Here is a 26,577-nt window from a genome sequence, read left to right as displayed (position 1 = left end):
GGGCTCTCCTTTAGAGATAGGATGAGAAGCTCTGCCATCCGAGAGGAGCTCAAAGTAAAGCCGCTGCTCCTCCACATCGAGAGGAGCCAGATGAGGTGGCTCGGGCATCTGGTCAGGATGCCACCCGAACGCCTCCCGAGGGAGGTGTTTAGGGCACGTCCAACTGGTAGGAGGCCACGGCGAAGACCCAGGACACGTTGGGAAGACTATGTCTCCCGGCTGGCCTGGGAACGCCTCGGGATCCCCCGGGAAGAGCTACACGAAGTGGCTGGGGAGAGGGAAGTCTGGGCTTCCCTGCTTAGGCTGCTGCCCCCGCGACCCGACCTCGGATAAGCGGAAGAAGATGGTTGGATGATGGATGGATATTTTATTTATTTGCATGATAACAGGTGAGGTACTGCCTCCCCTGAACGCACGTCACTGGCTATGAGACATGTTCTTTACCATGAATTGATTAACGTGGACCCCGACTTAAACAAGTTGAACAACTTATTCGGGTGTTACCCTTTGGTGGTCAATTGTACGGAATATGTACTGTACTGTGCAATCTAATAACAAAAGTTTCAATCAATCAATCAAAATCTCTGCTGGCACAAATAGATGTAGTATATTTTTACTTTCCTTGTATCACCCCATCCTTGCTCCAAAATGCTGGTGTTGTGTGTAAATGCTAAAAAGTGAGCCTTGATGATGTCATGACGTCTGTGTTGAGTGACGCTGCCCAGGTGAAAAGGACCAGGCTCGTTACGACAGTAGGAGCCAATTTACGTCGCTGCGTGACGTCAGAGCTGCTGCCATAAACGAGTACGGTCGATGCAGATGTGTGTGTGTCCGCGAAGTGGCCGAGCAAAATTCGAGCTGGTAAATTAGCTTTATCTTACATATTAGCTTACAAATGAAGATGTTCAAAAACAATGTCTGTTTTAAATGTTGATGTCGAAGTTGGTTCTGTTTCGTGACTCATGTATATTATTAATGATAGCCTTTATAAATAGCACGTCTTTAAAAAAATCCACTTCAAGTGGGCAATGAGCTGTTCAAAACATGAACGTATAAACAAAAACGTCATGACGAGGTTGGACCTGGTAAAGTCAAGGGTGCCCTTCTTATTTGTTTATTGTGATATAAATGTCTCTGAAATGACAATTTGTCTTATGTTACTTATTTTCAGATGGACAACACAAGTCGACATGATACACAATGACGTGGAGAATGATGACAATTGGTAAGGAAATCAACATTTTACATATGCTATTTTATGGTTAAAATATTGACTAATTTTGATTATGCGAACAATTATAATATGGTACATCATATCTTATATGACCTGGTCAGTGGCCTTGTGTATCAGTATGTTGTGAGTTCAAACCCCGGCCAAGTCATACCAAAGACTATGAAAATGGGACCCGTCGCCTCCCTGCTTGGCACTCAGCATCAAGGGTTGGAATCGGGTGTTAAATCATCAAAATGATTCCTGAGCGCGGCCACGGCTGCTGTTCACTTCTCCCTGGGGTGAACAAGGATATGGGTCAAATGGAGAGGTTAATTTCACCACACCTAATGTGTGTGTGACAGTCATCGGTACTTTAAATTTTACTTTAATATTTCCAGTTTCTCATTACAACATGTCCGAAAATTAAGAGTTTATTTAATCCGCCACTAGAGCTGGGCGATATTGCCATTTTTTAATACCGCGATATTTTTAGGCCATATCGCGATATACGATCTATATTACGATATTTTGCCTTAACCTTGAATGAACACTTGTGACATATAATCACAGTAGTATGATGATTCTATGTGTCTACATTAAAACATTCTTGTTCATACCGCACTAATATATGCTAATTTTAAACTTAAATGCACAGAAGGAAATCTCAACTAAGTCAATTTACCAAAACTGTATTTATTAAAGTTATTAGCAGGTGACTTTTCAAATGATGCTACATATTAGCAGTAATGCTACTTCTGGTAGCAACGCTTGTGCCCCACACATGACAAATTAAAGTTGTCTATTCAACATATTCCCGCTTGAAGCCGAACCACGCTAGACGATGGACCCCCTGCTGTTTTTCTTGGGAATTAATTCTTCCTTCATTTGTTACGAGATTCGAACCTTCTTTCTCCGCAACAACCCGCTAGCATCACAGCTAACGTTAGCCACGACGCAACTTCTCCGCTGGGCGAGGGCGTGTACGTATGTGACGTATGAATGTGTGCCTGCTTGTCTGTGAGGAGGCAGGAAAGAGGAGGAGAGTGTAATACCCACAGCTGCGTGAGAACGTCTACTCAAATATTACGATAAAGTCATTTTCTATATCGCACAGAGACAAACCCGCGATATGTATCGTATATCAATATATCGCCCAGCCCTATCCTCCACTTTTTCAATTTGATAACAATTTCGAACATAATTACCTCCATTTTGGCAAGGTATTCCCACAAATTGCATGTTTTGACAGGACAAAGGAAAAGAGACAATTTAGTGTTGTTGTGTGTGTCTTAAAAGGGTTGCTAGCGATGATGATGAAGAGGAGGCTCCGATGAGATGTAGTTTCTCAGTAGAAGACCTCCTGGACGAGGTGGAGAAGGTCTGTTACGATGCCTCAGGGACGTCGAAGGTCAGACCACAAGGCGATGCGCTTGTATTTTGCACCACAGGATGATATCTAGTCACACTGAAAAGAAAAACAAATCCATATTATGAAATGAAATCGACAAAAGAGATGCAGACTCTATAGCAGGGAAGTCTGAAATGCAGCCCAGGGGTCATTTGCGACGAGCGTTTTATTTCTATAGGCCAGCGACACTTTGTAAAAATAAAAATTAAACCAAAATAGATTGGAGAAATAGACAAAAAACGCTCAACATAAGGAATCTAATCTGTAATGTTGATGTTATTAATTTAGAACGTATAACACACACAATTGTTTTAGCCCTTTTATGAAAGAAAAAAACAGTTCTCACTTTACTACAGGTAGACCATTTTATTTTGTAACATTATAATTTAATTATTGTTAAATATGTATTATTTTCCCCTCTTAAAATCATAATTTTACCAACCCCGTTTCCATATGAGTTGGGAAATTGTGTTAGATGTAAATATAAACGGAATACAATGATTTGCAAATCCTTTTCAACCCATTTTCAATTAAACATTTTTTTTTTTGCAAATAATCATTAACTTTAAAATTTGATAACAGCAACATGTGACAAAGAAGTTGGGAATGGTGGCAATAAATACTGATAAAGTTGAGGAGTGCTCATCAAACACTTATATGGAACATCCCACAGGTGTGCAGGCTAATTGGGAACAGTTGGTTGCCATGATTGGGTATAAAAGCAGCTTCCATGAAAACTGTTCGACAATTCGTAAGCAAATTGTCGAAGAGTTTTAGAACAACATTTGTAAATGAACTATTGCAAGGAATTTAGGGATTTACCATCTACGGTCCGTAAAATCATCAAAAAGTTCAGAGAATCTGGAGAAATCCCTGAACGTAAGCGATGATATTACAGACTTTTGATCCCTCAGGTGGTACTGCATCAAAAACCGACATCAGTGTGTAAAGAATATCACCCCATGCGCCCAGGAACACTTCATAAAACCACTGTCAGTAACTACAGTTGGTCGCTACATCTGTAAGTGCAAGTTGAAACTCTACTATGCAAAGCCAAACCCATTTATCAACAATATCCTGAAACGCCGCCAGCTTGGCTGGGCCCGAGCTCATCTAAGACGGACTGATGCAAAGTGGAAAAGTGTTCTGTGGTCTGACGAGTCCTGCGATGAGGTGGCGACTTGTCCAGGGTGTACACCGCCTTCCGCCCGATTGTAGCTGAGATAGGTACCAGCGCCCCCCGCAACTCCAAAGGGAATAAGCGGTAGAAGATGGACGATTCCACATTTCAAATTATATTTGGAAACTGTGGACGTGGTGTCCTCCGGAACAAAGAAGAAAATAACCATCCGGATTGTTATAGGCGCAAAGTTCAAAAGCCAGCATCTGTGATGGTATGGGGGTGCATTAGTGCCCCAGGCAAGGGTAACTTACACATCTGTGAAGGCACCATTAATGCTGAAAGGTCCATACAGGTTTTGGAATAACATGTTGTCATCCAAGCTACGTTATCATGGACGCCCCGGACTATTTCAGCAAGACAAGTGTTACAACAGCGTGGCTTCGTAAAAAAAGAGTGCGGGTACTTTCCTGGCCCGCCTGCAGTCCAGACCTGTCTCCCATCGAAAATGTGTGGCGCATTATGAAGCGTAAAATACGACAGCGGAGACCCCGGACTGTTGAACGACTGAAGCTCTACATAAAACAAGAATGGGAAAGAATTCCACTTTCAAAGCTTCAACAATTAGTTTCCTCAGTTCCCAAACGTTTGAGTGTTGTTAAAAGAAAAGGTGATGTAACACAGTGGTAAACATGTCCTTTCCGAACTACTTTGGCACGTGTTGCAGCCATGAAATTCTAAGTTAATTATTTTTTGCAAAAAAAAAAAAAAATTTGAGTTTGAACATCAAATATCTTGTCTTTGTAGTGCATTCAATTGAATATGGGTTGACAAGGATTTGCAAATCATTGTATTTTGTTTATATTTACATCTAACACAATTTCCCAAGTCATATGGAAACAGGGTTTGTATTCGCATATAATAGTTCAGGTCAATCCGCGGCTCCCGAGACAAATGTGGCTCTTATGAATTGACATTGAGGTTAGATAAATAACTGCAAGAGGCTAAGTTTTTTTGTTTTTCCCCTCGCTGGTACCAGTATTTGAGTGACAGGCATGTTCGCCAATCAGAATTGTTGAGCCTCGTGTTTGTCTCTTGCTTCAAACCGAGAGAAAGATGTCTCACTCTGTGTATCGCTCTCAGCATCTGAGCATGTTTATTTACCAGTAGAATTAACTGAATGCAGTAAGTCCTCTTTATACTCATTCACAATCTTTATCTTGGTGGTAAGAGTGCGGGGTGCCAGTTCTACACACAGGAAGCACAGACAGCCTCCCTAATTGGAACTCGCCAGTATCGTGTTGCAAAGTAACAAATATTAGGAGGAAAAAAATATGAATTTAAAGCCAAATGTCCCGTTGTGGTAATATTTTAGCTTCAAATTGGATGAGCAATTTTTGCTCATGAATACGGACAAACGAACAAGAATGCAATGATCACGTAATGGCAACACAGACAACCCAATCTTGTTTTTCCAACTGGGGAAAAAATAAACTTGAAGATGTTCAATATTTATTTAAGTTACATTTTTGCTTAAATAAATGAGAGTCCATTTTATGTTTCTGTTTATTTTGAATAACTAAAAGTTATTTACCTTCTAATTACAGTACAATAGTAGATATTCCTACAGTCAGGAGAAATAAGTGTACTTTATAAATAAAGGTGATTTGATATGATTATATCCTTTTAAATGTTTTTTTTCATTATTGTCTATTAAAATCACATTACATTACAGTCACTGTGAATTTTTTTTTTTTTTCAATTTAAGAGCAATATGTAGACAAAAGCTTTGAGTCTGCATAGAGCCTAATATTTTTTTAAAGTTAATTATTGTATATTGCTCTAATGTGCGGCACCTTGAGACAAGAAAATATTGATTGATAGTCTAAAAATAACTTCCTTCATTCCTTATTTTTGCACTTTTATGCATCGTTATGTTTAAAATATCCATCCATCCATCCATTTTCTGCCGCTTATTCCCTTTGAAGTCACGGGGGTCGCTGGTGCCTATCTCATCTACAATCGGGCGGAATACGGCGTACACCCTGGAAAAGTTGCCACCTCATCGCAGGGCCAACACAGATAGACAGACAACATTCACACTCACAGACTAGGGCCAATTTAGTGTTGCCAATCCTGCTATCCCCAGGTGCATGTCTTTGGAGGCGGGAGGAAGCCGGAGTACCCGGAGGGAACCCACGCATTCACGGGGAGGACATGCAAACTCCACATAGAAAGATACCGAGCCCGGGATTCAACCCAGGACTACTCAGGACCTTCGTATTGTGAGGCAGACGCACTAACCCCTCTGCCACCGTGAAGCGCTGTTTAAAATATAAATATTGCAAATGCATTTACAATTGCAACTTTGGAGAGAAATGGCAGGGAAAAATGCACAGCAAAACGAAAATATGACGACGAACACAGAATGTTTATGACTGAGTGAGAGTTTATATTTTTTGTTGAACGTAATGGAAAGCCATTTTGCCATACATGTCAGGCATCATTAGCGCATTTAAAAGCTTTAAATCGTCAGTGTTTTGGACTTCATTGAACTGGGAGTTTAAGACAGCACACACAATGTTCATTGTTGAAAATGACTGACCTGTGGTCTTACTGTATTAGTCAAATTTTGACATCATGTTGGTGTGTGAGATTTACAATATATATATATATATATATATATATATATATATATATATATATTTATTTATTTATTTATTTATTTATTTATTATGTAACACAGTTTCAGTTTTGCCCTTACCTCTTAAAGTAAAATTGATTTGTAGTATTTGTTGTGGAAAAATGGGAATTGTGGAGGCAACCATGAAAAGCCCCAAAACGCCTATTTTTAAAACTCTAAACCTAATAATATACCTCACCCACAGTTATTCAACACATTTTAAATGAGGAAAAAAATATAAGCATACATTATATGGTTAAGTACTTTACACAACATCAATACTCGTCAAAGCATGAGCAAATGGGGATAGGTAGATTGGCAACACTAAATTGGCCCTAGTGTGTGAATGTGAGTGTGAATGTTGTCTATCTGTGTTGGCCCTGCGATGAGGTGGCGACTTGTCCAGGGTATACACCGCCTTCCGCCCGAATGGAGCCGAGATAGGTTCCAGCACCCCCCGTCACCCCTAAAAATGGACAGGCGGTAGTAAATAGATGGATTTATTTCTGCAACACTTTTTTCCCCCCTGCTGATAGCACCATCAAACCACTATATGTATAAGTTTTCAATGTAAAAAAAAAAAGTAATAAAAAAACAATTAAAAAAAAAAAATTCCCTTTAAAGCAGATAAAATAAGTCTGTGATCTGGCGATGTTCTACTGTATTGTATGTATACTGTATTAAAACCCAAGATGAATAAGTGCATTTCCTTATATGGTTTTATAATGTTGTTCCTTCTGTCAAACATCAGGTTGAGATGGTGGTGCGCCTGTGGAAGGACGGCTTCACTGTCAACGACCAGGAGTTCCGTAGCTACTCGGTACCTGAAAACCAGCAGTTCCTGGACGCCATCAAAAGGGGGTCAGTTTCAGTTTAGTCAATTTCATGAGGATGAACAGTGGCCGCATGCAATAAACGATCATGTTTCAGGGAGCTCCCGGCAGAGTGGGAGAGTCGGGCTGAGGAAGAAGAGCTGGAGGTCAATGTGGAGGACCTGACAGAAGAAGCCTATGTTCCCAAAAAGAAAGTTTTCCACCCTTTCAGCGGGAGAGGATACCGGCTTGGCAGGTGAGGGCTGATGCACTCTTTATATCAGGGGTGTCCAAACGTTTGACCTTGGGGGCGCATGTAAAGTAAATAGTGTGTGTGTGTGTGTGTGTGTGTGTGTGTTCGTGCATATGTATTAACAAACAAACATATTTATATATCAATCAATCAAAGTCTTTTCATACAGCCCTAAATCACGAGTGTCTCAAAGGGTTGCACAAGCCACAACGACATCCTCGGCTCAGATCCCACATCAGGGAAAAAAAAACCTCAACCCAATGGGATACAATGAAAAACCTTGGAGGGGACCGCAGATGTGATTATTCTTACTATTATTATTATTGTTTTTTTTTTAAATAACTAAATCAAGATTTCTGCTAGAATATAATACTGCCGTAATCAAAAATGCAGTATTGTACATTGTATGCAGATAAATAATCTCTAGCATTGCGATTTAAAAAAATGCAGACTTAAAACTTTTGTCTTGAAAAAATACTTCTGTAAATAAAAATGTAACATTGCACATTGTCTGTAAATAAATGAACTCCAATAAATCAATAAAAATACCATTAATAATAGTAATAAAAATATATCAGATCAATGAAGTGCAAACTTAAAACTTCCTCATGTACTGATGTTAAAAACAATGTAGACTTCATATGTAATATAGCACCAGCTTGATGATTAAATGCGCTGTAATTCCACAAGAGTTATGCAGCAGCACGCTCACACCAGGATGTGCAGAGCGACTGCTTTAGTTATCGCTCTGTGGATTGTGCTCCTTTGTTATCACACTGTTCATGGTATCTTGTGTAAACTGCTTCTTAGGTGGAGTTTGTGGTTGTTGCGGTCTTGTTCGCCTCGTAAACAGTTGCATTTCCCCCACTCGGCTCAAAGCTGTTTTAGGTCCTGGAATAAGTTTGTTGTGCTTCTGCCTTTTTTGAAGAAACTTTGTAGAGTGCAGTGACAGTCTCTTGATCCACACTTGTTGCCGCAATTCTAAAGCACTGGCAACACTTGTCTTTTCTTTGGAACAAAAGTCTTGCTCTTGTTAACATGAGCATTAGCCATGTTTTGCTCGGCTAGTGGATCACCGCTAAGGGAGTAATGGGGCGGAAGATGGCTGCGGATGCTCATTGGGTCAAAAAAATATGCCAAAACAAAAGGAGAAAAACATCGATTTAAAAAAAAAAAAATTGCCTGCAACAAAAAGTCAAATTTATCGATATCGTGACTGCCCTCCGGGTACTCCGGCTTCCTCCCACCTCCAAAAACATGAACCTGGGGATAAGTTGATTGGCAACACTAAATGGTTCCTAGTGTGTGAATGTTGTCTGTCTATTTGTGTTGGCCCTGCGATGAGGTGCTGACTTGTCCAGGGTATACACAGCCTTCCGCCCGAATGCAGCTGGGATAGGCTCCAGCGACCCCAAAAGGGACAAGCGGTAGAAAATGAATGGATGGATAGTTCGCCCAGGCCTTATTTATTACATTATTAGGAAATGATCAGAGACACTTAAGTTTACAATTATTTAAGCAAGCTATAGCTAACAGACTGAACAACTACCTCCTGACGACACTACAATATGAAGTGTAAACGATAAAACATGGAATATTAAGTATGTGAGAGTTCGTTTCCCACCTAGTTTACTTCTGTGACAACTTCCCTAAAAATTTGTAATGAATCAGAAATATCAAGCACCTAAAATGCACCAAACATGGCGAAGTGTTGAGAGAGTGTTTTGCATATTACAAATCATGCATTGTAGTGTATTTAAATGGCTGTAATTTTAAATTATGAACGGTGCATGAATGTATTTTATAATGTCCATAAAGTTGAATGAGCAGGAGGTGTGATATGTGCGACCATGTGTTGAGTTTCTGTTACTTGTAGTTTGTCAGAAAGGTTGTTTGGATTTGGTCCTATAAGATATTGCTGTGCTAAGTACACTTTAATATAAAATTAATGTTCATTCACATAATTACTTACATTGTCCATAAGATGGTGGCAAAATTGTGGCAAGTAAAATGTAATTTATTAAGAATTAAAATGTAGACAAATAGTGGGCCATACTTCTTATTTAGCTGAAGACACTGGCGGCCCATAGCTTGGACACGAATGCTTTATATAATACTTAAAACTGGGATGTTGCTTTAAAAGTCAAGTCATTATTAATCTTTTATCATTGTCAATGTCCCTGCACGCCACTAGGTGTCAGTGTACATTCTAGTTTAAGCGCTGCAGAAAGGCAGGTCATCACCCCGACAAGATGAGAGCTGCAAAAAAGCATTGTTTTTATTTTTTACCTCAGCTGTCATGAATTTAAAAAACAGACACATTGCTGATGTTTGTAATTCTAAGGCATGCTTAATCTCTCGTTTCTGCTCGTCCCACCGACAGCGTAGCCCCCAGAGTTGTGGCCAGGTCGCCATCTGTGCACGAGGATGGAGAATCTCCTCCTATTCCCATGGTAACGCTGAACCACGCCCTCCCCGTGACCTCGCTGCAGATCTGGTTGGCTGATGGCAGGAGATTGGTGCAGAGGTTCAACCTATCACATCGGTGCGTATCTCTAAATATGCGTAACATCATTAATTTGCACGTTTGGCATCAGCAAATAATGCAAAGCACAACTCCCTTGTCCTCACGCAATCTCTAGCACTGCTCTGTAGTTGAAAAGATGACAAAAAGATTTCTGTTTGTTCTAGTTCGGGACTCAAGGGGGGTTTGTGTTTAAGGATTACATAACACTAGTATGGTGGAGCTGAAGGCATGTTGTGTTCCCCGGCTGCAGTGAGTGCTGCAGAGAACATAATCTGAGATGTAGCAGTGATGTGGAGCTATCAAATCCCAGGAGAGGGTATTGTGGAACCCCAATGCAGCTTTTATATAATAGGGTTAGGCGCTCAAGGACAGAGAGCACTGTTGAAGCCCTCCAACCTTCTGTTCGCCTCAGTGGGAGCAGGAGATCACCAAGTGTATGCCAGGTAGTCATGAATAATGGAGCCCCTTACTCGTGTGGCACCAGCAGCCCTCAAACCTCTATGCTCCAACACAATACATTTGTCCCTATGGGAATTAATGCAAGTATAAATACTGTATTTACACTACCGGAATATTGAGCGCACTGGGATATCAGCAGCAACCACTACATTTTAGAATAAACCATTTTTTTCCCGTATATTAGCTTTACCAGACTTTAGGCAGCACATGTATATATAGATTGTGAAATTAGTTCTTTACACAGAAATATTTTATAAATGTTTATTTACATACCATAACTGTTTCCAAGCGATGTCTGTAAGTAACACGGCAGTAAAACGGCTGTTCCAACAAAACAGGCGTCATCAACATGGACCCACAGGCTACGGAAGCTTGCTCTCCAATCAGCTAAACAGAATCAATAACGCCATGGTGACATTTTGGTCAACTTACTGAGGAAGAGGAATTTGTGAAACTAAAACAATACAAAAATAATGCCATTGTTAGTTGTAATACTAACAGACACTTGGGAACATGTGAGCATACTAGCTAATGCTATGGGGCTTTATCGTAATATAATGAAGATAGCACTTACAAATATGGATGAAAACACTCCTACAGACATCAAACGTAAGACAGTTTAGTAAATAAGAATTGTTTAGTTAAACTGTGAAACTTACAAACGTTGCTAGGAGTCATAAATAAAGAATTATTTCGAGCAATAATGGTATGGACGCTTATTTCAGGTTTAAGGCATTAAAGCAGGAATTACATTTTTCACCCGCAGCACCTGCATTGTGCAAACTCCTTTTTTTTTGTCGGCAGAGCACATACCTTTTACATGGTACTGTATATTATATCACAGTGGTTCTCAAATGAGGGTACGTGTACCCCTGGGAGTACAATGCAATATTCAGTGTTGACAGCTAGATATTTTGTGGACATGTTCCATAAATATTGATGTTAAAGATTTCCTTTTTTTTGTGAAGAAATGTTTAGAATGAAGTTCATGAATCCAGATGGATCTCTATTACAATCCCCAAAGAGGGCACTTTAAGTTGATTGTTACTTCTATGTGTAGAAATCTTTTTTTATAATTGAATCACTTGTTTATTTTTCAACAAGTTTTTAGTTATTTTTATGTTTTTTTCCAAATAGTTCAAGAAAGACCACTACAAATGAGCAATATTTTGCACTGTTATACAATTTAATAAATCAGAAACTGATGACAGTGCTGTATTTTACTTCTTTCTCTTTTTTTCAACCAAAAATGCTTTGCTCTGATTAGGGGGTACTTAAATTAAAAAAATGTTCACAGAGGGGTACATCAATGAAAAAAGGTTGAGAACCACTGTCATATCATATTAAACAACCAATACAAGTAGCATGTCAGCTGGGTTTGCAGTTAATCAAATTGTGTTTGATTCCACAAAAACGCGGCACGATAGAGTGACGTTAATGGAGACCAGAGACAGGTCAGCAGAAGGTGTATTGCTTCCAAACAACTTTATGGATAATTACTTTACTTCAATTTCTTACTTTTCAATATTTTTTTTTATTTCCGTGATTTTCCGCATTTAAATTCTGTTTTTAGCAAACATGATTCCATTAGCGATTCCAATGACAAGTAAATCTATGATTGTTAACTTCCGTGTGGTGTGTAACCGGAAGTGGGGCTTTAAAAGTTTGACTCCAATTGGCTTTTCTGCTGTCTTTTTTTTATGTTTTGTAGCATTACCTGAATGAATGTGACAGCATGTGTGCGATTATTACGATGGTCAGCTGGATGATAGCAGTATCATAAGTCCAGAAGTTTTACGGTCGGCTTCAATCAACCCAATCAGAAACTGGTACCTAAAAAAACTGGTACTCTGTATACATCCTTAATTAATAAGTGTGTAATAGACAGATAATTTTGAAGTTTTTAAAACTATTACTGGAGAATTTGTTAGCTTTATTGACATGTTAACATCATGCCTTTTAAAGGCCTACTGTAATGAGATTTTCTTATTTAAAAGGGGATAGCAGGTCCATTTTATGTGTCATACTTGATAATTTTGCAATATTGCCATATTTTTGCTGAAAGGATTTAATAGAGAACATCAACGATAAAGTTCGCAACTTTTGGTCGCTGATAAAAAAGCCTTGCCTGTACCGGAAGTGGAAGCCGATGTGCGCGTGACGTCACCGGTGTGAGGGCTCCTCACATCCGCACATTGATTACAATCATAGACACCAGCAGCGCGAGCGATTCTGACCGAGAAAACGACAATTTCCCCATTAATTGGAGCGAGGATGAAAGCTTCGTGGATGAGGATAGTGAGAGTGAAGGACTAGAAGAAAAAAAAAAAAAAAAAGACGTGGGCAGGAGCGATTCAGATGTTATTAGACACATTTACGACGATAATTCTGGAAAATCCCTTATCTGATTATTGTGTTACTAGTGTTTTAGTGAGATTATAAAGTCATACCTGAAAGTCGGAGGGGTGTGGTGACCGCCAGTGTCTCTGAGTGAAGCCATGGAGGAGCCAAGAAAGTCGCAGCTGCCTCTTTGACAGCTGCTGCATAAAGAACGACACAAGTTCCGCTCATGTTTACGGTAAGAGCCAACTTATTACCACAATTTTCCCACCGAAACCTGCCAGTTGACATGTGGTAGAGAAACATGTTTGCTTGACCGCTCTGTTCCATATTAAAGCTTCACAACAAACAAAGAAACACCGGCTGTTAGGGGTGTAACGGTTCGTGTATTTGTATTGAACCGTTTCGGTACGGGGGCTTCGGTTCGGAGGTATATCGAACGAGTTCCACACGGACATATTAAGTAGTGCACCGCACGTTGTGTAAACAATGCACACCGAGGCACCATGAATTGATTTACGTGGACCCCGACTTAAACAAGTTGAAAAACTTATTTGGGTGTTGCCATTTAGTGGTCAATTGTACGGAATATGTACTGTACTGTGCAATCTACTGATAAAAGTTTCAATCAATCAATCAAAAAAAAAACCTAAACAACACACTGCATGCTATCAGCGACCGCGGGCTACTAAAGACTGACCATACCTCCTCTTTTCACCGGACATGTCCTCTTTTGCGGAGCTGTCCGGGTGGAGTTTCTTAAATGCCTCAAATGTCCGGAACTTTAAGTTAGGATTGTGTGTATTTTCAATGTACATTCAGGGTTAAGAAGGGGTTAAAAACAAAACAAAAAATGTGCGCGCAGCAGCATTCGTGAGGGAGGGGCGAGAGAGCGAGAGAGTTATGATAAACGCGCATGCGTCGCCAGGCTCTGCTTTTTACCCCTTAGATTTCAGATTGTATTTTTTATTATCCATAGCAGGAGTGTCAAAAGTGTGCCCCGGAGGCCATTTGCGGCACACAGCTTATGTTTTAAAGGCCCACAACACATTCTAAAAATACTATTAAAATAAACAAACACAAACATAAGTGAAATAAAAAAGCTTAAAGGCTAAATGTAATTTAGAAAAAGTTGCAACGTTGACTAATAAAACAAAGCTGTTTTTTTTTCTTTCAAACTCATTGCTCAAAACATAATATTGAATCAAAATCGATGTTATTATGAATTATTGACCTATCCAAGTTTCTGATTACTTCACATCAAATATTCCACTAATAAAAATATTTTTGGTGGAGGATTTAGCCAATTTGTTAAATAAATAACCCAAAAATTTATATTGTTTTTTTACTGTACCGAAAATTAACCGAACTGTGACCTCTGAACCGAGGTACGTACCGAACCGAAATTGTTGTGTGCCGCTACACCCCCACCGACTGTGTTTGTGTTGCTACAGCCGGCCGAAATACACCGCTTTCCACCAAATGCATTCTTCTTTGTAGTATACATTATTAATTGAACAAATTGCAAAAGATTCAGCAACACAGATGTCCAGAATACTGTGTAATTATGCGATTAAATTGGACGACTTTTAGCCGTGAGTGGTGCTGGGATAAAATGTCCGCTACAACCAATAACTTCACAAGCACGCGTAAACATAAGCGTCATTGTTCCGCAACGTTTTCAACAGGACACTTTGCGGGAAATTTAAAATTGTAATTTAGTAAACTAAACCGGCCGTATTGGCATGTGTTGCAATGTTAAGATTTCATCATTGATATATAAACTATCAAACTTTGTGGTCGGTAGTAGTGGGTTTCAGTAGGCCTTTAAACAGCTCAACACAAAATGGACCTAAACACGTTATGCATGACAAACAAATGACTTGCAGTGCGTCGGTGTATTCTGGACGAGATTTGTATTCCTGTTGAAAGAGCACTTGCTTTTAGAGGAAAGGACCTACATTTCTGTGTTTGGATACCAGTTTCGTGCGTTATTTACACAAATTGTGGATTTTTAAGATCATGGTTTGATCGTCAAAGATGTGATATTTCTACCTGAACAAATGCTTCTGATATACTGAACATTACGTGTTGTACAAATTAATGGTATTATCACTACACAACAATGTCTTAAGCGTCTCTATTTATTAATAAAGTGTAATCTTCACCCTGCTAAACTTTCTGTATTAAGGACTATCAACTAGAACATGTTATGAAATAGTTTACACAATATTTCGGCCTGCCAGAAAATATGCCCCCCTATATTCCTCAACCGATGTACTAGCATTTATTTAGTTCAGCTTCTGTTTATTTGGAACATTCATGCAATACAATTAAAATGTTATACATCACATATTTCTAATTCTTCCATTACAGCATGTCTGAAAAGTAGTAGGAAGAAGCAGAGGTAAAAATATATTTTAGATAAAAATATCATAAATTACATTACAAAACATCTTTGACAGTCAAAGCACGATCGCAATGTAAGACATTTTTCATTTTGTTAATTTAGTTAAACTGGATGTAAAGTTTAGCGCTATTTTTTTTTTTGAAGCTGGAAGTCTGATTGTTTTGAGAAAAGGTGTCTTGACTGACAGATAAAAAAAAAAGTGCCTCTTGACTTGCTGCCTACTTTGTTTCATTTCTATTGAGCTTACAATTTTACTAAACTACTAAATCGGGACTCAGCTCTTAAAACAGCAATTAAAAGAGGTCTAAATATGGATCGCGTGATTTTTAAAAGTTTGAGGAACGAAGTTACAGTGCTGCTGCGGAAGGCTAGGGCTGACTTTCACTTAGAATTAATCAAAGCTGCAAAAGGGAACATTAGACACTTATGGTAAACCATTGACAAACTCACAGGAAGAGAAGAAGCAACACTATAATCTTAGATATCAATGGCACTACTGTCACACACAGTCTGGACATAAGTAATCATTTTAATCAACATTTCATTCAGTCTGTACAAACCCTGAATAAAAAATGTCCTCAAAATCAGTGCAAAGAATTGCCATTTATTCAGAATGGACTAAGTTTAGAATTAAAGAATGAAACAAAGGTAAACAACATCCTCTCTGTACTATCAAACTCACGATCTAGAGATATATACTGTTTGGACACTTCCTTCCTAAAAAAACGTGTAAGATAGTCATACTGCTCCTATAACAAAATTGATAAATACATAAATAACAGAAAACACTTTCCCTTCCACGTTGAAAACTGCCACTATCATCCCAATCCATAAAGCCGGAAATAAACAAGACATCAACAACTACAGACCAATTAGCCTCCTACCCGTTATATCCAAAGCAATAGAAAAAGTGTTCGTTGAGTAACTCACAGATCATTTGGACAATGAAGACCTCCTACATCCCATGCAATTTGGGTTTCGGTTAAATCACTTGACCGAAACTGCATATTGCCTTCTATTAGAAACAATCAAACAAAACCTTGACAATGGAGGTGTAGTTGGAGCAATATTCTTAGACCTCCGGAAGGCATTTGATACAGTCAGCCAACCCACGTTACTTACAAAATAACAACTTTTAAACTGTCGACAGATACTCTGGCCTGGATTAGGTCCTATCTATCTGGTCGCACCCAATGTGTCCGTATTGATAACACAACATCCAGTTTCACTGCAACTGGTGGCAAGATGGCTACATGACGCTTTGAGTACCTTGAAGGTAGAAAAGCGCTATACAAGTACAACCCATTTATGACTCTTGTCTTACATTAAACATTAAGAAAACGGCAACAATGTATTTTGTAAACTAATATAAAATTTCATCCTTTCCAAATATAATGGTTAATAAGGAGATAATACAAAATGTTAGTGAATATAAATAACTGGGTGTCATTTTAGAGCCAACACTCTGCTTTAAAATACATATCAAACAAATGTGCCAGAGTCTTAAATACAACATAAAAACGTTCAAATGTATCAGTAATTCGTTAAAACTGGAGGCAGCTCAAACTTATTTTAATGCAATGATTATGTATCGTTTTTATTATTTTATAACATGTTGGTCGCAGGCAAGCAAAATGACTCTGAGGCCATTGGAAACTTTGCACAAACAATCGCTCAAAATCCTTAACCGCAAACCACAACATCACCATCACTGTTTATTTCTTCAAAAATATAGATTGTTAAACTTAGCTAATATTCAAAGATTAGCATCAATACGAATGGCCCATCGAACCCTAAATAACACTGCACCAGCGCCACTTAAGCACTTTGTCCAGTTTACATCTGCTGTGACAACTTGAAACACACAAGCCTCCACCAGGAGGCAGTGTAGCGTACCTAGATGTAAAACATCTTTTGCACAATCAGCCTTTTCATATAAAGCCATAAAGGAATGGAACGACTTCACAACAAACTTTAAAAGTTTAACAGATTACTCTTCATTTACAATTGAAGTTAAAAAGTGGCTTTGGAGCAATCAAAACTGCTCACACGGTCACTAAGGTGAGCACTATGTTTGACAGATCGACTTAATGTGTATTATATTTATCCATGACAGCATTTTTGTTGTAAATTGTGAGGTGTGTCTGTTAAAATCATTGTTGTTTTTACAAATGATGACGGATGTGAACAAGAGCATGTAATGTCTTTGTGTGATTAAGTGATTGATATGTGTTTCTATTGTATATTAAATATGTGTCCATAAAAGGTCATTTTATGACTTTTCTTAATTTGTTTACGTGATATGGTATGATTTTATTGTGATAATTTTATTGCATGATTTTTGTGTGCCTCTAATATAGGTAGCCAGGGACTGCGGAAGGAAATTAGCTATTTAGCTATAATCTGGTACAGAACATATCTTTCTTTGAGCTTAATGTTTCTGTGCATTGTCCCTTCAAATAAAGACTAAACTAAACTAAACCAATTACAGTAACGATCTACATTTTTGTTATCAATTAACTTAAACTATAATCTAAACACATAAGTAAAGATCTAGCTCTCTGAATGCAAACTTGCACGCTATTTGCCCCAAAATGACATATTACGGCGATTGTTCTCGGACAATAATAGTCTTGTCTTGTCGGAAGAACGACTTGCCATTACTTTTGACCTGGGCTTTCCATAATGTACTTTTTTTTTTGTCCAATTATGCTTGCTATTTTTTCCCTGCTTGTGGCTCATTAGTATCTGCAGCAGCTAAATTTTCCCACACTATGAAATTGCCAGAGGGTCAGAAAGAGCACGTGCGTGTTAATCACGTGTTCACAAAATTTGCGTCGTTAATGGAAGTTATTGTTTACGCGTTACCACGTTCAGTTTGACAGCCCTAGTTGGAACATAAATGTTCAAGATGGACAAACACTTTTCAAGCGTAAAACCTACTCAGAGAAAGTCTGCAACTAGTGGACAATAAGAAAGAGTTTGGTGGTTTTATAATGCAATAATAATACATTTTTACTATTATTAGTCATCCATTTATCCATCCATCCGTTTTCTACCACTTGTCCTTTTGGGGTCGTGGGGGATGCTAGAGCCTATCCCAGCTGCACCCGGGCAGAAAGCGAGATACAATCTGGACAAGTCGCCACCTCATTGCAAATGTGATCAAACATTACATTAATTTGACAATAAGATCTGAGCATGTGCTTTTACTGCCTTATAGTGTACTTTTAAGTCTGTGGGGTGTACATCAAGACAGTATTTTGTTGAAATCATGTGCTATTTGAGGTTAAGGTTACAAGGAACACTTCAAACATTGATAGCAAAATCATCACCCCACAATTTGATTGAATGCTACAGAAAAACAAAAAAGTCTATAGACATCAGAACTTACTGAAAAAGCTGCTGCAAATTCAGGCATTTTTGGCCGCTACAATATCAAAAAAAAGTCTAGCAAAATCCCGGAGGGACTTACAAGTGACCACACAGCCAGCTAATTAAGGTTAGCACTGAACCAAAGTCTCTGTCAACTTTTTCCAGAAAACTGGAAGTATTGTGGGGGCCACTTCATTTAAACTCGTTTTCACGCTAAAACCAATCCAGTGTAGGACAAAATACGCAAAGCAATTGAATATGATTCTCTTCTTGTAACATTACAACTTATGACCATAATTATCCAGATATGCAAATAATGCTTAAGTGCTTTCTGTGGTGAGGCACTTTGCTGCAGGTTTTCCCTCAGCATTTCGGTCAATTTCCGAATTGTGCGACCGTTTGAATTTGTAGCGTCCATGCGGCGACATTTCCGACCTACTTTCCTCCGTCTACCCCGCCAGGATTGTCGACGTTCAAGACTTTGTGGCGCGCTGCCAGAGGAACTGCCCGCCTTTCGTCCTGACCACATCGCTTCCCCTGCAGGAGCTGAACAACAAAGAGCTCAGCCTCCACGAGGCGGATCTGTCAAATGCTGTCATCGTCCAGAGGCCTCTGGACACACAGGCGCCCTTTGGACACTCTGGAATAGCACCTTAAATCCTCTGATTCCTTTGTGACCTTTCACCTGTCCTTCACCTACCTTTCATTGTAATCTGTCACTGTGGAAGTATTGTGGGATTATTAACAATCCTGTTTATATTTGGTGTTAAAGATCACATAATACGCTATATTGCTTTCATACTTATAATCATATATATGAAGTTCACCTTGTCTTTGGAGCTTATGTAAGGTGCAAACTCTTTTTATCTCGATTATACAGCCTGAATCCGTTTGCAAATGCTCTCATCCAATCAGAAGCATAATCAGATAAAAAAGAATGTATACTTGCTCTTAGCTCACCACTAAATGCTCCTCTTGTCTTTGGAGGTCTCCCATGAGCAGACAGCAGCATATATTACTGACTGACCACAAATTTTAAATATATAGAACTGGATTGTTTATCACACTTCTGTCTCCTGTTCATTCATGTTGTATATTTATTGTGCTATTAAATTAAACAAATGAAAAGCCCCAAAGACAGGATTGCACATCAGGTGTAAACGGGATTGTGTCCAGTGCATCAAACTGGTCAAAGGCGCTTGTTGTTGCTGGTTGTTTAGGGTCCGATCCCCTCTGGAGGACATTTTTTCTGCCAGAAAAAAAACCCTCAATTTGATCCCCGATGCAGATGGTAATCATCCTGGTGTCCATCTTCTGGTTCATAACATTTATGAACCCTTCCCCTCCCCTTCTCATCCTGCACACAAACATATAAGGCCGCACCAAAAGAACGCACGTTAAGGTCTTCCCAAACTGTGATTCATATTTTACTGCACTTTTGAAAGCCAGTATGCTGCTTGTTTTACATTGAATCTTCATGTTGCCTCTTTGCTCATTCTGACAAGTTATTCATGGTAATGTTTCATTTATATCACACTAAGCTTGTTATCATGTACGAATGTATCATATTATCTGCTTTGCATTCTTAATGTCCAACATGGAGTTCAAAACTAAACTCACAATACAGAAAATGGAATATGAACAGTATTTGTGTTTAAGTTACTTCCTGGTTAGACCGTGATATTGAAAATGTTCTTGTTTTTGCACCTTTGTTTATATCTGCACTGAAATGCATGAAGTTCGTCCTTGTCTTTTGCACCACTAAAAAAGGTTAGGCGTTTGCGTTAAACGTTGAGTTGACGACACTAGAATTCTCGCTCGCTCTTTTAGAGGGCTGAGGTTTAAACCTCAAGTGGAACGAAATCAAAGCATGCTTTTGAAAGTGATTCATCAATAACAAAGCATATAGAGCAGATTACCTTCTTCGTTAGTGTTGACTTTTGACCTTTACCTCAACTTTCTAAAAGAAAATCACAAACACATTTTTTTTTTGTTTGACTCTGCTCTTATCTTATATTCTTTCCCCTGAACATGGCACTGACTGTTGTGTGTACAAAGGAGATAAGTAAAATTACTGGCATCTACAGGCCATCCATCCATCCATCCATCTTTGGGGCCGCGGGGGGCGCTGGTGCTTATCTCAGCTACAATCGGGCAGAAGGCGGTGTACACCCTGGACAAGTCACCATCTCATCGCAGGTCCAACACAGATAGACAACATTCACACTCACATTCACACACTAGAGCCAATTTAATGTTGCCAATCAACCTATCCCCAGGTGCATGTCTTTGGCTGGGGGAGGAAACCGGAGTACCCGGAGGGAACCCACGCAGTCACGGAGAACATGCAAACTCCACACATGAAGATCCTGAGCCCGGGATTGAACCCAGGATTACTCAGACCTTCGTATTGTGAGGCAGACGCACTAACCCCTCTGCCTCCGTAAAGCCCCATCTACAGGCCTTTTATAGGTAATGCTGAAATTAATGTGATGTGCAGTGTAACATGTTTTTTTAAGTTTAACAGCAGTAATGCATTAATTAAGTATTGTTCATATGTTTGACAATGAATTTTCATAGCTGAATTTGACTTGTTGCTCAAACAATTCTTAAGATAACCCCTAGTTCTTATTGTGCCCCCAAAAAAGTTAATACTTTACAAATAAATCAGTATGTTTTATTTCTGGTTCTATGGTTAAATAATGCTTTCCGTTGTCATCGCAAAAACCGTAAAAAAGAAGTTAAAGAAAAGGCAAAAAAGTGAAATAAATTCTTTAGAGGCTGACTCAATTGAGGTTTCACAAGGATGGCTGGCATCATTCACAGTGATCAATATTTCATAAATGTAGGTTATTAAAAGTATGGTGCAGCCTGTTACGCCATTACATGTACATGCATTTTAATACGACTATCTGTGCATGTACAGGTGCTGATCATATTATTAGAATATCATGAAAAAGTTGATTTATTTCATTAATTCCATTTAGAAAGTCAATTTGTAGAATGTATACATTCATTGCAAACAGACTGATACATTTCAAGTGTTTTTTTTTTGCCAAAAAGGAGATGATTATAGCTGACAACCAATGAAAACCCTAAATTCAACATCTCAGGAAATTAGAATATGGTGAAAAGGTCAGATATTGAAGACACCTGGTGCCACACTCTAATTAGCTAACTAACTCAAACCACCTGGAAAATGATAAATAAATAAATGATAAATGGGTTGTACTTGTATAGCGCTTTTCTACCTTCAAGGTACTCAAAGCGCTTTGACATTACTTCCACATTTACCCATTCACACACACATTCACACACTGATGGAGGGAGCTGCCATGCAAGGCGCCAACCAGCACCCATCAGGAGCAAGGGTGAAGTGTCTTGCTCAGGACACAACGGACGTGACGAGGTTGGTACTAGGTGGGATTTGAACCAGGGACCCTCAGGTTGCGCACGGCCACTCTTCCACTGCGCCACGCCGTCCCAAAAATGCCTTTAAATGGTCTCTCGTTTTGATTCTGTATGACACACAATCATGGGGAAGACTGCTGACTTGACAACTGTCCAAAAGATGACCATTGATACTTTAAAGAAGGAGGGCAAGACACAAAAGGTCATTGCCAAAGAGGTTGGATGTTCCCAGAGCTCTGTCTCCAAGCACATTAATAGAAAGGCGAAGGGAAGACAAAGATGTGGTAGAAAAAAAGTGTACAGGCAAGAGGGATAACCGCGCCCTGGAGAGGATTGTCACACAAAACCGATTCAAAAATGTGGGGGAGATCCACAAAGAGTGGACTGCAGGTGGAGTCAGTGCTTCAAGAACCACCACGCACCGACGTATGCAAGATATGGGCTTCAGCTGTCACATTCCTTGTGTAAAACCACTCTTGGATAAGAGACAATATCAAAAGCGTCTCGCCTGGGCTCAAGACATAAAGGACTGGACTGCTGCTGAGTGGTCCTAAGTTATGTTTTCAGATGAAAGTAAATTTTGTATCTCCTTTGGAAATCAAGGTCCCAGAGTCTGGAGGAAGACAGGAGAGGCACAGAATCCACGTTGCCTGAAGTCCAGTGTCAAATTTCCACAATCGGTAATGGTCTGGGGTGCCATGTCATATGCTGGTGTTGGTCCACTGTGTTTCCTGAGGTCTAGGGTCAATGCAGCAGTCTACCAGGAAGTTTTACAACACTTCATGCTGCCTGCCGCGGACCAATTTTATGGAGGTAAAGATTTCATTTTCCAACATGACTTGGCACCTGCACACAGTGCCAAATCTACCAGTACCTGGTTTAAGGACCATGGTATCCCTGTTCTTGATTGGCCTGCTAACTCACCTGACTTTAACCCCATAGAAAACCTATGGGGTATTGTGAAGCGGAAGATGCTGAAGAGCTGAAGGCCACTATTAAAGCAACCTGGGCTCTCATAATACCTGAGGAGTGCAACAGACTGGTCGACTCCATGCCAGGCCGTATTGCTGCAGCAATTCAGGCAAAAGGAGCTGCAACTAAGTATTGATTGCCGTACATGCTGAAACTTTCCATGTTCATACATTTCAGTTGGCCCACGTTTCTAAAAAATATTTTTTGGTACTAGTCGTAACTAATATTCTAATTTTCTGAGATACTGAATTTGGGATTTTCAGTAATTGTCAGTACTAATCATCAAAATTTAAAGAAATAAACATTTCAAATATATCACTATGTGTGTAATGAATTGATCTGATATGTAAGTTTCACGTTCTGAATATAATTACTGAAATAAATCAACTTTTTGAAGATATTCTAATAATATGAACAGCACCTGTAGTTACAACGCTGTACACTACACCAGATGTTCTTAACCATCGTTGGGCCATGAGCACCCCCTAGAAGGCTGCCAAAAGATAGCAGTTGCTCAATTGTGGTCTGTATGGGTTGCAGCAGTCCTCAGTTGTTATACACTTGTCTAACATTTGTGGTTGTACTAACAATATGAAACAGAAGAAGTCCGGAGCTTAAAGTCATTGAGAAGTTTCCTAAGGGCCAGAAAATATGACTAAAGTCGTGAGGCTGTATTTTCATTTGTACTTTAATTTTATTGACAGTTTATTTTACAAACACCATTGTGTAATATTAATTTAGTTAGAATATATTTGATCACCAAGTAATATTGTACATTTATTTCATCAATTTTCATGAGTCTCTTCATTTTTAGTATATTTTACTGGTATTCATTATTTTGATCAGCCTGACCTAAGCCTTGATAATAGTATTTGTTATTAACACATGCTTTCATATTATTTGACAGGGTTTATCCTGTTAAACTGTAAGCTGGTTAGTTATGTAATTATTGAATACCATTTAAATGAAGAGTATGATTACTCATTCAGTGTTAAAAGGGAACTGCACTTTAAAAAAAAAATCTTGCCTGTCATTCAAAATCCTTACGAACACGTTTTTATTTTTTTTTTATGCATTTTGCAATAGCTACTAATAAAATGCGATCAAAAGTTTGCTTACAATGTAGCCTGTGGGATTGGCTCTATTCGGCCTATAAAGCCCTTGAACATCCAAACACCTCCATTAAGGTTTTATATACATGCTGTACGTATAAATGTAATGTAGTAACAGGCAAATGTATAATATTTAATATTTATGTATTTGGCTCAGTTGATGCATATAGGAGCGCATTAATTTCAAAAACGCATCAGAGTCACTTTTTTAAATGTTTTTTTTTTTTTTTTTTTTACAACATCACTGATTATTAAGGATGATGTTTAAGAAATTATCGATTTTCATGCCGTTATCGAATCCTCTTATCGAACCAATTCCTTATTGATTCTCTTATTGAATTCAGGTTGTTGAATATGGAAAAAAACACAATACTTGGTTTAACAAAAACTCACTTTTGGCAGCCTTCATTTATATTTTTTAACAAAAAAATTTAATAAAATAAATAAATAAATATTGACTGTTAGTGCCCCTTTAAGTAGGTCACATAAGAAAAATACATGCAGGGAAAATACATGCAGGGAAAATCCTGCATTCATTTGTATTATTTATTAGACAGACCTGCAAACTCTCGAATGGTGTAGGCTACAAGATACCGTTTACGTTATCATACACATACAAGAAGGTTAACGTTACCGTTAGTCACTGACTTCGCTTAGGTAATGTTAGTCTAGTTAACATTACTGCAGTCCTGGTTGACATAGGAGGTAACGTTATTTTAGCCTAAAGGCTACAAGTGAGCAGATATGGCAATTAACCGGCAACAGTTAACGTTAGTTACTCACCGGCACTATCACTGGGACTGCAGGTTGAAGCAGAGGAAGAGGGGCGTGCTTCGTCATCTCTGTCGCTGCTTCTTCAAGATACCTTTCTCTAACCTTCAAGTAATGTACGGCCTGAACATGTTTCAACATGTTTATTGTACTGCTCCCCTTACAGGAAAGCAAAGCCTGGCAATAATTGCAGATAGCCGTTTCTTTGTTGTATTCCTTACTAAAGTGAAGCCATGCCTTGGAGCGTTTTTTTTCCTGTCCATTGTTGTTGCTGCTTCTGTATCTGCCACCGAATGACTGAGCTCCGTCATTTCCTGTGACGTGCCACTGCACATTTCCTGTGACACGGGATTCGTTCCCAGGAACTCGAATAAAGAACCAAATATTTTTCTTTACTATAGTGGCTTCGATAACGGGAACCGTTTCTCAAAAAGGGATTAGAATCCATGGAATCGGTTCTTTTCCTATCGAACAATCCGGAGAACCAATTTTCCAACATCATCCCTACTGTATACTTGCCAACCCTCCCAAATTTTCCGGAAGAGTCCGGAATTTCAGTGGCTGTCCCGAAAATCTCTCGGGACAACCATTTTCCCGAATTTCTCCCGATTTCCAGCTGGACCTGAGTGAGGACAGCCTGTCGTCATGTCCACTTTTTCTCCATATAAACAGCGTGCCAGCCCAGTCACGTTATAACATCTACAGCGCAACTGCACACACAACAAGAAGGAGACTATTATATATGTCTCCGTTATCCATAGGTTTATCTATAACCCATGAAGTAGGCAGGCACGGAGCTATATCTCAGTGTGTGTTTATTCCAGCCGGCACGTTAATACACTGACACACAACATCCGGATTCCCATCATGCATTGCTTCAAAACTGGCAAGTAGTAATGTCCAGAAACATAACAGAGACGAAGCAGAAGAACGAAGAAGAGACAGTCATGGGGACGACGAGTAAGAAGTACGCTTGCAGGGAGAGATGGAAGATTCCAGACTCAGGTGCATTTGATGAAGGCACTTTTGTGCATGCCACACAGCAATGCATCGTCACAGAGGGTGTTCAGCATGGTTAGAAAGACAGTGACAGAGACTAGAACGAGGATGGACAATTCAACCCTAAACACTCCTTTCCTGCAAATTAAATTTCACAGATGCTGCCCATATTATGCTCCTTCAAAAGTTGTGCTACTGCATTGCACTTTCAAATACAACAATGAGTAGAGTGTTATGAGTGTGTATATGTGTAACTGAATGAACACTGAAATTCAAGTATTTCTTATATAGTATATGTCTTATATATATATATATGTGTGTATATATATATTTATATATATATATATATATATATATATATATATATATAGTAAATACTTGAATATATAAAACATATACTGCATTTCTTACATATATATATATATATATATATATATATATATATATATATATATATATATATATATAACATTTGAATTTCAGTGTTCATTTATTTACACATATTCACACACACAACACTCCTATTTACACATATTTATATGTATAAATATTTATATGTATATATATATATATATATATAATTTATATTTAAGGGTGTGGGAAAAAATTGATTCGAATAAGAATCGCGATTCTCACGTGCAATTCAGAATCGATTCTCTTTTTTTTTAAATAGATTTATTTTTATTTTTTTATCAATCCAACAAACCAATAC

At 38.7% G+C, this 26,577-nt stretch overlaps 1 protein-coding gene and 1 long non-coding RNA gene across 7 annotated transcripts; one reads left to right on the top strand and one right to left on the bottom strand.

The window, feature by feature from the left end:
- Positions 1–740: 740 nt before the first annotated feature.
- ubxn2a (UBX domain protein 2A) lies at positions 741–25,262 on the top strand. Of its 6 annotated transcripts, none has more exons than XR_009806857.1 (9): positions 741–861; positions 1,172–1,225; positions 2,510–2,621; positions 7,176–7,285; positions 7,355–7,492; positions 9,873–10,035; positions 20,693–20,799; positions 20,880–21,072; positions 24,902–25,262. XR_009806857.1 is itself a non-coding variant. In XM_061901000.1 (9 exons), exons 2-8 carry the CDS (start codon positions 1,191–1,193, stop codon positions 21,045–21,047), a joined length of 837 nt encoding a protein of 278 aa, XP_061756984.1. In that variant the 5' UTR covers positions 741–861; positions 1,172–1,190; the 3' UTR covers positions 21,048–21,072; positions 24,902–25,262. The 6 variants fall into 6 exon arrangements, 5 of the variants coding, with proteins under 5 accessions (XP_061756984.1, XP_061756983.1, XP_061756986.1 ...); XM_061901000.1 differs by having other exon boundaries at positions 9,873–10,034; positions 20,688–20,799; XM_061900999.1 differs by lacking the exon at positions 24,902–25,262 and having other exon boundaries at positions 9,873–10,034; positions 20,688–20,799; positions 20,880–21,280.
- Positions 1,087–16,442, bottom strand: LOC133553136 (uncharacterized). Its single transcript, XR_009806858.1, has 2 exons — positions 16,156–16,442; positions 1,087–2,678 (listed from the first exon to the last, which is right to left on the bottom strand). It is a non-coding gene; the product is annotated as an uncharacterized LOC133553136 (long non-coding RNA).
- Positions 25,263–26,577: the final 1,315 nt, after the last annotated feature.

This window comes from Nerophis ophidion, linkage group LG05 (assembly GCF_033978795.1).
Source record: "Nerophis ophidion isolate RoL-2023_Sa linkage group LG05, RoL_Noph_v1.0, whole genome shotgun sequence".
Classification (NCBI taxonomy): domain Eukaryota; kingdom Metazoa; phylum Chordata; class Actinopteri; order Syngnathiformes; family Syngnathidae; genus Nerophis; species Nerophis ophidion.
This window is presented reverse-complemented; position numbering and strand designations above follow the sequence as displayed.

Coding starts and splice junctions, on each gene's coding strand:
- ubxn2a (XM_061901000.1), top strand. CDS start 1,191: ATGATACACAATGACGTGGAGAATGATGACAATTG. Junction 2,622..7,175: donor ATGCCTCAGGGACGTCGAAG/GTCAGACCACAA, acceptor GTCAAACATCAG/GTTGAGATGGTGGTGCGCCT. Junction 10,035..20,687: donor AGGTTCAACCTATCACATCG/GTGCGTATCTCT, acceptor TGGCATCTACAG/GCCATCCATCCATCCATCCA.